Source organism: Anolis sagrei, chromosome 3, assembly GCF_037176765.1.
Source record: "Anolis sagrei isolate rAnoSag1 chromosome 3, rAnoSag1.mat, whole genome shotgun sequence".
In the NCBI taxonomy this organism is placed as follows: domain Eukaryota; kingdom Metazoa; phylum Chordata; class Lepidosauria; order Squamata; family Dactyloidae; genus Anolis; species Anolis sagrei.
This window is the reverse complement of record NC_090023.1, coordinates 88040312-88053861: the sequence shown is the minus strand read 5'-3', so window position 1 is coordinate 88053861 and position 13550 is coordinate 88040312. Positions and strand designations below refer to the sequence as shown.

At 35.2% G+C, this 13550-nt stretch overlaps 1 protein-coding gene across 6 annotated transcripts in view; it reads left to right on the top strand.

Annotated features, from left to right (window-relative positions):
* The window catches only part of CNKSR2 (connector enhancer of kinase suppressor of Ras 2), a 211685-nt gene that overhangs the window by 63494 nt on the left and 134641 nt on the right, over window positions 1-13550 (top strand). For 4 of the 6 annotated variants that reach the window (XM_067466778.1, XM_060770095.2, XM_060770093.2 and 1 more), the window contains one exon: window positions 11827-11973. The exons of the other annotated variants lie outside the window; for them this stretch is intronic. In XM_067466778.1, the coding sequence (XP_067322879.1) occupies window positions 11827-11973 (147 nt within the window). The remainder of the gene's footprint in view (window positions 1-11826; window positions 11974-13550) is intronic. 6 annotated transcript variants of the gene reach the window in all.

Below are 13550 nucleotides of genomic sequence, written 5' to 3'. Positions count from 1 at the left end.
ATACAAAGGAAGGTATCTACACTATTGGGGAAACCTATAAACAGTGAGAGCTAAGCAGAGGAGAGGAAAAGGCAGAGCCAAGACTTCACACTTTGGCAGGGTGATAGTTGCTATCTCGGGTCAAACAAAGGTTGACCTGGAATGGCATCCAGCCCCCCACTTCCTCTCCCCCCAAAAATACCTAAGCAGTGCATGTCCCTCCACAGAATGCTTCTAATGCTTGAAAATGACGTTTCATGGGGTGGGAGGCTCAAGAGTTGTCACTCCTGATTGTGAAAAGTTTGCTGTCTGAAGACTACAGGTATGTTTTAATTAACTAAAATTAGGCCATCATTTTTTTCAAAAAAAGTAATCCTAATATTTTGACTTCCAGACAAGAAAGAATGAATAGGCAAACCCTATTATAAACATCTGGCTTACAAACAATTCATAGTTAATAGTGGGTGTGAGACAACAGAAAGTGAGAGAAAACTATGCGTAGGAAGGAAAATTCACTCCTTAAACAGTTATAATGGGAAAGAGGTATCTCCACTGAAGCTTTATCGCCAATCCTTGTTTCCACAACAAGCCAAATCTTTCAAAATCCAATTATCACAGGGACAGAAAATGAGTTGAAATCTTCTGAACAAGAGCACAGACAGCAAAACACCACAAGGATGTTAACCCTTCCCCATGCAATCCAAAGATAGATAGATAGATAGGCACTGACACACACATGTCTGGGGCTACATTTAAAAAAACCCTGTTTTGACTTGCATACAAATTCAACTAAAGAACAAACCTACAGAACTTACCTTGTTTGTAATTTGGGGACTGCATGTAATAGCGTAGTGGCATAGTGGTTAGTTATGTTAACATTTGAGTTGGCAGTTTCAAATTCAGATAACTCAGTCTTGACTGTCTGAGTAGCCCTAAGCAAACTGCTGTGTTCACATCTAGCTCTAGCAGAGAAGAGCTCTTTGCCCCACTCCAGCCATTCCACAGATATATAAACCCATTGTCCTATTTCCAACAGACCTCACTCCCTCTGAGGATGCTTGCCATAGATGCAGGTGAAACGTCAGGAGAAATGCCTCTAGAACACGGCCCTATAGCCCGAAAAAACCCACAAGAAACTACTGTGTTAATTATCTTTCTTATGACATGAGACTGATCACTGCAGTACATCAATGTTCCTTATGCATTCTTCACACAGGAGAATTCCAGAATGTCAGTGTTGTTGAGAGAACATGACTGTATCTCTGATGCTGGAAGATGTTTTAACAATTTTATCCCAATTTTTTCAGGAGGTTGTTTAGTAGGGCTGGGCAGTTTCGTTTCGTTAATTCGTAATTTGTTAAAAATTCGTTATTTTTTTTTGTTAACGAAGCGATAACGAACCATTCTGGAGCAGCTTAAAAACGAAATGAATTTTTCAATTCGTTTCGCAAATGCTTCGTAATTCGTTTTGTATTCGTTTCGTTATTGGTTTGAGGTCGTTTCGTTATTATTTCTGCATGTCTGGGGCAAGTTTTATAGTTGTTTTTTGTTTAATTAGTGAAAAAAATTATAATATCACACCAACAGTCAACAACAGAGGGAGAGGGAAGCTTCAGAAGTCCCCCCTGTCCCATTTGGAGGTTTTTTAGCGTATTGCGCGGTCGCGTCCGCCATTAACGAATCGATTCGTTATTGTTTTGTTATTGTTTCGTTATTGTTTTGTAATTTTTTTACCATTTACGAAATTTCGTAAATATCGAACTTTTTTTTAAAAAAAAATCGGAATTCTTTTAAATATCGAAATGCAAAAAACCCCAAAAAACGAATCGATTTTAGAAACAAATTTTTCCGTTGTTACCCAGGCCTATTGTTTACTCTTATGACTACTGATTATAATCAGCTTAATTTTTGAGTGAGAATTTATTTTGATCTAGAAAAAAGTAGACCATCAGACATTTGGCATAATAATGTGTTTTATGTTCTATTTTTTAAAAAAGAAATCTTGCATATAATTTTAATTAAGATTTAGTTCTTTCATATTTAGCTCTTGTTTCCAAGTATCTGATAGTTTAATTTCAAGGGCATGTGGTAAAAACCCCTCTCCTGCTAAAAATCAGTTTAAGGAGGAATTCCAGCAAGGAACCTTGGGATAACCATTTCCTTTTCAGAGTTCAGTAGTAAACCAGGTGCATGCAAGTCATCAAAGAGATTTTTTTTCCTAATTTGCAGCTACTGAAAATCAGGTGAACAAATGACAAGATTCCTTATGTATGTTTTAGGAGAAATTAGTTTTGAATAATTATGCAATAATTTCCACATAAGGCATAACAAAGAGATGTTCCAGTAATTGTTCATAATTGAGGCTTAAAGTAGTAATTCTACAGTAAGTAGTATTTTTGGATAGTGCTTATGAATTAATGAGTATATGCTCCTTCCAAGTGTGTAAATTAATAACAACAGTTTTATGGCTATGCAGCCATGTATCTAAGCAGCAGTTATTTGATAACTAGTTAATTCAGCAATCAATTTAATGTAAAACATTTCAGTCTTCGAGAAATTGAAATATGAAGAAAGAAACATTGTCATCTCAAATATCTGCTGAATTCTGTTCCTACAGTTTCTATTTACTGAAACACTTTCCCTGCTTTATTCAGTTAAATTAAAATATCAGCTTTATTGTCTACCAGTCACTCTTTTATTCATCCCAATAAAATGACCAAACACTTGATTAATTGTCCATTTGGACTAAATTTTATGATTGGTCATTGCTGCTAGAGCTAGCACCAATCAGATTATTCCAAATATCTATCTTGCAAAGACTGACATCAGTTGTACCCCAGAGAGGTTATGAAAGGGTAATATACTCAAATGATGGGTTCAGAGGAAGCCATATTCTTACTCAGCCTTTTTTCAAGATATCTGTTATTAAAGCTAGTGTTGATGATTGTCACTCAGTTTCCCATTCCACAGAAGGTAATTATCAAATCCTGTTCTTAAGAACATAGTTTGGAGACAAAAGGGTAATTTTACAGTTTTTAGACTCCAGCAAACTTGTGGTTTGCATTGTAAACCTAAGATTGCTTCTGCGGGTCTCATCATTAGCATCATGTCAGGATACAAAAGTATTGCAGAATGTTTCAATGAATTAGAAACAACACCATGGCTACATTCAACTTTGAATTCCTTTAGTTCTGGAACATTATGTCTCACAATTCCAGTATATTCTGCTGTACTCTTGTCTAGATGAGGGAAAACCCTCATATACCACAAAACCCACAAAAATATATATTTTTGTTTGACCTTCTGTTATTTCCCATAGTACATTAGCCTACGTTTACTGATACATCATTTGCCTTAAAGTTTCCTATTGGCTAATAGCTCCCCTTTGAATGTATAGGGTTTTTAAAAGAAAGGAATACCTCTGGTTCACTTTTACCTTCTCCTAAACATAGTCTCTAATGTCTAATGTTTCCTTCCAAGGACTAACCAAATGTGATCCTACTTAGCTTCCAACATCAGATGATATCTGGCACTTTTGTGGTATTATTTAGGCAGTTATACAGAACTTCTAATGCTATATTTTAATGATACTTATTCTATATTATCCCATGCACACTTCCATTACAAAGATATTCTATGTCTTTGCCTATTTTCTTCTTTACTGATAACACTATGCAACACGATTTTTGTTCCTGAGTTATAAATGTCATTTCCTAATTGGTTCTATCATTAAAACGTTGAAAAAGTTTATTAAACTGCAAAAACTGTTTTTTGTTGGACATCCTGCAGCACACTTTGCTATAGTTTTTCAAAGAATATCTCATGGAGTCTCAACCAATTCGACATAGTTTGTGGCAGTCACAAAAAAGACATTTCTGGAGTATAACAACTACTGTAAAAGTAAGGACTGCACAATTAAACAGAAAACAACACTTTCAAACCAGGAACAGGAAAAAAAATCTCATTTTATTATATAGTGTAATTTTAAGCAATGTTTCAAACTCGATACAAAAGCTTGTGAACTTTTAAAAAAATCATTCCAAGCACCTACTCAACCAGAGGCACTACCAGGCTAGCTCTGATTGATCATTATAACTCGTTTGAGACTAGACAACTGTGTCCTTCCAGTGTTTTAGGCCTACATCTCCAGTCATCTTTAGCCAGCATAGAAAATTTGATGAATTTTGAGAATTGCAAAAACACTTGGAGGGCCACATGCTCACTTCTGCTCTAAATGGGGATTGCATTGCAAGAAAGCAATAGCCACATAAAGAAAAGATACCAAATAAATAACCCAAATGATTGTTTAACGGGAAAAACTTATTGTATTCCTTGCATGTCATCTATGTAGTTTTTAAAGGAAAATAAAGAGGAACAGTCCTGTTGTATGGGAGAAAACATTTAAAATATATACTTGAGTCTCTCTCTGTGTGTGTTGAGAGAGAGAGAGATAGAGAGAAATGAATGAGCATTTAAGAACCTATTTTTGATGGAGAGATGAACAAACAGAAACAAAATTCTCACTATTCTCTTCCCACCTTTCATAAGTCACCTAACACAGGACAGTATCTCACGAGATGCTTAAGGTTCACAGAAAGACACGTAATAGATTAGCAGAGCTGCCATATCCCTCTTTTGAACAATCTGTATCAAAAGCAATTATATAAGTTGCCTATATATTTGGAAATCATTTTATCATGCTGTATAGTGAATGTTAAAAAAATATCCAAATGTCTTCATTGCCTTTGGATTCTTGAAACTCATTTTGACATTTTGCAGGTTAGTTTATTGTTCTCTGGGCTCCATCTATAATATTTTTAAAATAGGTATTTTAAAACCCCATTGCTCTATGGGCTCCCTTGAGGAGACCCTTTAAGAAATGGTCTATGTGAACCTCTAACAAGTGATTGAAGAGTATAGACCAAAGGCTATGATCCTAGGCATAATTACTGGAGGTTAAAAGCCATTATTAGGATTTCTTTAAATAAAGAAATTGAAGATTGAAATGTTAAGTGCAAAAAATTAGTGTGCTTCATCTTTTAAAGTCATATTATTTTATTATACTAATTAATTGAATTTTAGACTTAAGTTACCGATTAGTTAAAATTACTACTCATATATAAGGCTCTTCCTTCTCCAAGTATTTTTCACAATCATGCCCAAGAGGAGGACGTAGAATCTGTGCTTCTCTTCACCCTAAACTTCTGTGTCTCTGTCATTCCAGGCTCTGCCTCTTATCATCCGTAACGTGAGTAATGAATCCCGAGTCAGAGGTAACTCCCACGTACTACTTGGCAGAGTCAAACATTTGGGTCAGTAAAGCTTCCAGCAGATAAGCTTTTGGCTGTTAGCATATATTCAAGAAATTACCTTTTCATGTTGTAATTTAACAAGTTTTGAGTACTTCTTTTAATGTTAATATCACATGGTTTTGATGAAACCTTTAAAGTGAGAGCCTTACTCATATGAAGACTTTAGGGTTTATTATTAATATTAGTTTTAATATTATTTTTGCTTCAGTTACTTATAAGCTCCAGCAACATTTAACATGATAAGTTTGTACTACACATTAAATTTTAATTCTTAAACAAGCATGAATGATCTTTACTTTTGCTGTACAATATATTGATAGGAGTTCATTTTGTATATCATATGTAAAATATGAGCAGTAGAGACAGTATCTTTAGTACTTTATATCCTTTGCAAATAGCTATCATTGTTTAAATCACTGCAACTAGGTATCTATCATAATCATGTTTCGAAGAAATAAAATAGATATAATTTTTGTAAAAAATAATACCATAGGTTGGATACAGAACTATAGTCATAATTACAGTAAACACATTGAAACCAATGGGATTTGGTTAAATCCTATTTATTCCAGAAATAATTTGACAGAAGTTAATATTCTGCTTAATACAAGCATTTTGTAAAATCCCAGAAAATCTCTTAATGCATCTTCATGCTAGGCAGTTTTATTTTAAAACATATCTGATAAACCCTCATTGGCCTTGAAATTTTCCTTAAAGTAATGTTATTTACTGTTTTGTGGTAATTTAATGTTTATTTAATGTTTTGTGGTACAAGGGGGAAAAACCATATCAAGCAAATTACTTTCATTTAGCAAAAAGAAAATCATATTTTTCATTGATATTATAAAAAACAGGGTATTTGAATAAGTTCTGTATAAAGTTAATTACAAAGTATTTAGAAGACCAAAATGTTTGTAGCCTGTGTCATTTTTTAAAGTAAAATCCTGTTAAAATTCTAGTACGTCTTTCTCTATTCTAAACGTTGGGCAGACAGTGGGGAAACACAGAAAACGCCTTGAAAACTGAAGTACTGAAAAAAGTTATTGAAACATGTTTAATGAGATGGATGTATTTCTAAATTCTGCCTTCCAGAAGAAAATATAAAATATATATGCTGTGCTCCATAATTTATCAAAACCTTAATTTCTGGGCCAGCTTCAGGACTTCGTCACAATGTCAGTTTTGTTTTTTCAGCAGCTGAGAAAAACTTTGTCCAAAGCTGTTATTAAGTGGGCACTTCCCTATTTTGGGCATTAGTTGTGCACCAAAGAACTAGGCATAATTTTGATTTGATAGAATAGAATTTCACTGGGCTGGAAGAATGGAGTCTAATTTGGGGTTTTCATGTTTTACTTATCTATGCTTTCTGTGAGATAATTTCTTCAGTACCATTGTCTTTGAAATGGACACATTAGGACCTAGGTGGGATTTTGACGAGGGAGCATAGGTTGGTGATACAAGTCCAGATCTGTTATGGATTTCATTATTCCCCAGAGTTTGCAAAACCTGTATATTAATAAAAATGCATAATGAGATATCAAGTCAGAAATTTATTTATGTTTTATATACACCTTATGGAGCCCCTGGTGGCACAGTGGGTTAAAGCGCTGAGCTGCTGAACTTGCTGACTGAAAGGTTGCAGGTTTAAATCCGGGGAGCAGTGTGAGCTCCCGTGTTACCCCCAGCTTCGGCCAACCTAGCAGTTCAAAAACATGCAAATTTGAGTAGATCAATAGATACCGCTCCAGGGGAAGGTAACGGCGCTCCATGCAGTCATGGCAGCCAGATGACATTGGAGATGTCTACAGACAACACCACCTCTTCGGCTTAGAAATAAAGATGAGCACCACCACCTGCAGAGTCGGACATGACTGGACTCAATGTCAGGGGAAAACCTTTACCTTTACTATACACCTTATACACATTGTTAGAAGGTAATATATACATAGTATTTTTAATACTTTTTTTGCAAGAAAGAAAGTTGCCCATTGACCCACCAGAAAGCAACTATGCATGTGACAATTTTGGATTCTTAAGTGCTCCACTAAAGTTCTGCCCCTTTGTACCATACCAACTTAGCAATTCATACTTGTTCAGTGAAATTTTAACATTCCATGATATACCACTGTTGTTTGTTCCTGCCTCTTTTCACTGTTTTTTTTTTTTTTCGTTAGGGGGAAGTAGTTAAGTAGTGGTATAGGAGTAGCTGGGATGGTCCTATCACATCTTGTCCTAATTAATCCTCTAGCCATACATTCCCTGTGGCCATCCATTTCTACCAACCACAATCTTTTTGTGTGTGTGCTGTTTTATTTGAGATAAGTCAAAGTCAGAAATATGAAGGCCAGAACCCCAATATTAAGCAGAAAGTGTAAACGACTTCAATAGTTTAGAACGCTCCTTCATTCCTCTTTCCCTCCTTCTTACCATGCAGCAGTAGCAGATGCACATTGTTTCTGGATAAATGGGATGCTTTGCAACGTATTGGAATCAGAGAAAACTGAGCTTGTTTAAACTCGGAATTGTTTTGCTTTTGTGACTTCTGAAGAGAGGGAAGTCCTTTCACAGTGGGGGCACATGCTCAAGCCATTTCCCTGGTCTTTATTACTTTTTCTTTGTTAGGACAGGGCAGCCTGTCGTTATAAGGTCTTTTGAGAAACTGCAAGTCACTTGTGGTGTGAGACAGTGTCTGCAAAGACATTGTCCAGGGAATGCCTGGATGTTTGATTTTTTTACCATCCTTGTGGGAGGCTTCTCTCATGTCCCCGCATGCGGAGCTAGAGCTGACAGAGGAAGCTCAACCCACTCTCCCCAGATTTGAACCGCTGACCTAATGGTCAGCAGTCCTCCTGGCACAAGGATTAAACCATTGTGCTACCACTGGTCTGTATAAGTGAAGAGCAGAGAAATGATGAGTGCTCAGTTGGGTTAGCCTCTCCGTGTGGATTGCTTGTCACAAAATAAAGCATATTTGCTTTCTTCCCTCTTTTTCGCCTTTGAGGAAATGAGGTATCTGGTTGGCTTCTTGGAGTTTGGTAAAATTATGTGACTGTATTTGTTTGGCCAGGCATAGCCACTTAACAGATAGCTTTGGGCTATGAGAAGGGGGAGCCTTTTGGTTTCTTAAGGATAAGAGTCAAAGTACACATATATACAGCTCCGTCCTCGCAAATGTTTATTTCTGTGCTTTTCTTTTCAGGGGTAAACTGTAGAAAGCCATGGGAATTTGTTTCTTTGTTTGCCTGCTAGGCAAAGAAAATCTAGGCTTCCTCGAAAGCAGTTTTTAAAGCAAGGTGCATGCATGGTGTTCCTTCTCTTGTATTCTTCTTTTATATTCTGTGGCAGAATGGGTTGGGGAAGCTCAATGCATGTGGCTGCTTTCCTTGGCTATCTGCTTACTCCTTACTTTGTCCTTCTTTTGGAAAGAAATGGATAAGGAAAGATTTTATTTTCAACAAGCAACTATACCCCACAGGCAAGAAATATAATCAGTCTATTGATTTGTTATTAATATTATTTATTACTTTATTTTATAAACATAATTAGGTTAATATAAACATGGAGAAATCGCTCTTGATATTGACAAATAGCCTCATTTGATTGTAACAACACTTGTGCCATCTGAATCGAAAATAGAATGTACGAATAGACATTAGCAGCTACTTTTTATATTAGAAAGCACTCATTTCAATCTATGAGTGCATAATATGAGATCATATTATCTGGATACAGTATTCAGGATTCAAATATACTATTTACTTGATTTTAAAATGTATTTTTTAAAAGTGTTTTTTAAATTATTTACTCTCTTAAAGAATGACTTGTACTGAAAAAAGTATATAATACAATTATTCTGCAGAACTGTTATTAATTGAGAAACCTATTTGAGAACCTGCCTGTATATCACAATTTGATATTACTCCCTACAAATTAATTACTTTTATACAGTCTATTTTATCCTGAAATACCCATGTTGATTAATATAATACATTTGTTGTACTTTGTGCTGCAATGATACGTTTGAAAACATATTGGCAATGCCTGATGACAAGGAAGAAGCTGAGAAGGAGCTTCCTAACCAAGAATAAATTTCTAGACCCAAGATATTTGTCCCAGAATCTAATTAGTAAGCAAGCCCCAAATATTTGCGGATTTTTCATACTTTATATATGACTAGTATACCAGTTCCTCTACTGTTTTTTTTATTATGCAAAAATTTGAATGCTATGTGGTACAGACTACAGTACAGTTAGTTGAATGCTCTAATTCTATAAGTAAGATAAATATAATAATTTTAGTTAAATTGCATTAAAAGGAGAATGAAGAATAAAGCAAAATTATTCAATTCTAAGAAACATTTTTATATTAAAAGAAAAATAGTATGAATGATTTTGACAGTTGAGATGGAAAGTAGTTTTTTATATTGGAATGCAGTTTTTATTCAGTTTATTCTTGCAATACTGTGCCTGTTTTGAGTATTTTCAGTGCTCCTATTACTCTACACTTACAATAAATTATGTGCAGCTGAATAATTTCCTATACATTTTATGCTAGAAGGTCATTATTATAATGTGTGTATGAGTATGTTTGTGGGTGTATGCAGTTAATAACATATACATATAAATACATATACTGTATATTAAAAGGCTGGTCATGTCTAGTTATCCACTAACGTTACTTTTGATCATAAAGATGTGGGGTAAAAAGTGATTGCTTCATGTTGTTGCTATGTAATGATAAATATATTATGTGATCATGCCTTCAGAGCAAATTCAACACATTTAACCACTACAAGGATCCTGCCAAATGTGATTGATCCTTGACCATAATAATTACTCCATTGATGTTTACCATCTCATTTGAGAGTCTTTTTTTTCTGACACATGAATTAACTACCGTTAGCTACCATTATGTAGAATAAGGCAGTAAAGTGGTGCTTTCATTTACTGCTACATACCCTGTGTTTGACATAATACTTACTGAGATCAAGAGAAGCAGTGTATGTAGTATTAAGCTAAACTTCAGCTAAAACAGTGTTTCCCAACCTTTATTTGACCAGGGACCACTTGAGCAGGGACTACTCTCCAACATTAGTACCAAAAGCTTTACAAATCAGTTTTTGGCCAACTGTAGTTTTGGTTTGGTTATTTGGGGGTGCTTATTCAGAAAATTGCATTGGATAAACCATATCAGCTCTAGTTTCTGATACATAACATATGTCATCCAGTAGTTGCCATCTGCTCGCCCATGGAAAGCCCTATTTAATAATCTAGAGCTGCTGTAGTTTATCCAATGCAATTTTCTGAATCAGCACCCTAAATATCCTCAGGAACAGACCTAAAAACAAAGATATCAAGGCGCCCCCGCTTCCAGACACCACATGGAATGGCTCTGCCCAGGGAAGGGAGGAGGAGAAGAAGCAGAAGTCAGGAGGCTTGTCACATCTTTTGTGGTTAGTCAGCCTCTCCCCTCCTAACATCCCCATTGCTTCGGCACTATAAGAGGGTTTCACGAGACCAGTCGCTTTCATTGCAATGGTGTAATACTGAGGCTGCAGACCATATTTTAGTTCTTGGGGACCACTGGTGGTTCACAGACCAGAGACTGAGAACCACTGCACTAAAAGAAAGAGTAGCAACCAACAAATCATTGGCATTGTATGGGTAAATTTCAGTATTCCAGCAGTTTCAAGCTTTTTTACTTCATTTTTATAGACATAATTTGATCCTATTTATGAAAATAAATTAAAGAAGCAGAATTGTGTTGTGCCTATTTTCTGTGTACTGATTATATAGTAAATTTTCCATATTTGCCTCAGATTGCATCAATATCCGAATGCGTCATGTTTTCTGATATGATAGTCGCATGCATCAGAATTTTAATATAAAAACACTACTGGGTTTATATAAGTGACATCAAATGTTTGACATTTATGCATGTAATTAATTGATTGACCATTTGGGAGTCATTTAAAGCATTTTCCCAGTGTTTTTTGATCACAATGAATTTTGTTTTGCTTTCCTGTCCCCCACTTTTTAATAAATCTGAATGAGGACTGTCTTTATAGATGATTTTATAAAATTATCTAATATTAATGCACATGAAATATGGGATGTGATGAATGATAGCATGATTAACTGCAGAAAATAACAATAAGCATGAAATTCACAACTAAAATAGTGTTTGTTAAACTGTACAGCAGTGATTATCTACTGTTAGCCTACAAGTCTCCCCATGGTAATTTTGATGTTATAATTAGTTTGAAATGGATTATTAAAATAGAACACAAAAATTAAAAGTCCCCCTACTAGATTACTATCAGCACAACATTAATCTCTAATTTAAATGGCAGATAACCCATTTCAATGCATTCTGGCAATGCTGATTTTAGGTGGCATGATTCAGTGATGTAAATTGTGACATTTTAATAAGTAATCTTCTAGAACTGGATGATTTTACTAATCTTATTAAAAGGGGAAATTATCTTGTGAATATTGTACCTCAATTTTATTGTAATAATTTTGCTGGTTACCAGGTGGGGTGGCAGTTGAAAAATTTGGTGAATGCACTACGAGAGGATCCGAGTGGTGTTATCTTAACTTTGAAAAAGCGACCTCAGAGCATGCTTACCTCAGCACCAGCTTTACTGAAAAATATGAGATGGAAGCCCCTTGCTCTGCAGGTAATGATGCTTAATCATAAATCATACACCATCATTTTAGCTCTAGATTATCTCAGTGCTGCTTTATTGTGCCTCATTTCAGCAGCATATGTGGATATACTATTGTTTGCTTTGGAAATGGTTTGTGAAATGATCTCTGCACAATTATTCTCTTAAGCTCCATTAACATAAAATCCCAAACTTGTAAAATTGAGGCAACCACACATTCCTCAATTCCATATATGTGTCATTTTCCCTACAATTTCCAATTATTCTTTCTGACCAGAGAAAAAATTTAAATTACTGTGTAACATTAAACAGGAAATAATTCAGTGTTTAGGACTCAAAGAAATAACCACATGCTTACATCCTACTTTCATATATTCACAGGTTAGAAGAAGTAGGTCAGATCCTGAAAGCAAAACCTACTTGTTTGTAGAGAAGCAGTGAGTAGAGTAGAGTTTCCCACCCAATTGCATATTCCATTAATTCCTGGCTTTTCCTTTTACACTCCCAAGAAGATGACTAGTCCTGGTAGATAAGGTCATAAAAGATATTCCCAGAGATTCAGCAGTCAACAAAAGGCAGAATAGGAAGTCATCAGTTCCCATCTTTAGGGTGATCATTGCTTTCCCTTTTGTAGTTTTAAAAGGGCAAATCCCAGTCTCAGGCCTCTTCTACAGTGCCATATAAATTCCCGATTATCTGCTTTGAACTGGAACATATGGCAGTGTAGACTTATAAAATCCAGTTCAAATCAGATAACATGGAGTATTTGCTTTGATAATCTGGATGATATGACAGTGTAGAAAGAGCCTCTATTAAGTACCTTGTCCTTTCTAGACTGGCTGTTTGAACAAGCATTTGATTAAACAGTGTAATTGAACATAGGAATACGAAATAATGGATGATGAGACTGGATTCTGATTTTACTGTTGAGGCGCTAATGATTGTTATACTGATATTGAATGATTTATTTATAATTGTTTATAATTGCCCTATACTTGTCTCATGATGTTTTGTATCGATGTTGTTCACTGCTTTGAGTCACCTGAGGGCTGAGAAAAGCGGTATATAAATAAATAAATACATAAATAAATAAATAGACTAGCACACAGTTATAATGCTTCTCTGTGCATGAGTTTCAGTTAGACTAGTCCTTTCTCTCCTTTTGCATTTCCAGACAAAGTGTGACCAGGATAGACACCCCCTCCCCTCCAAATTATACCACCATATGATTTTTACTGAATATCCTTTTGTGGATGGTATAAATTATCTACACAAACACTTTTAAATTAAACTTCAGTGATCAAACTTCTGCAATGTTTGGTTTATTTGTGATGTTTCTATGAGTTAGTGACTCATTGTGTGGGATGTGCAATATAAAGGGAGTGAAGGAAGTAATGAGAAAGTTGAAATGATTTTCAAAAATATACTTTCATGTGTTGCATAAATTCTTATAGGCAGCTACTTGAACATCTGGCTGATTAGATTGTCGGTGTAGGTTATGAGAAGCCCAGAACATAACATTAGTTTAGGTTGGAGTGCCACAGCCAACCTAAACTAATGTTATGTTTTTAAAATGTTGTCTTGAAACC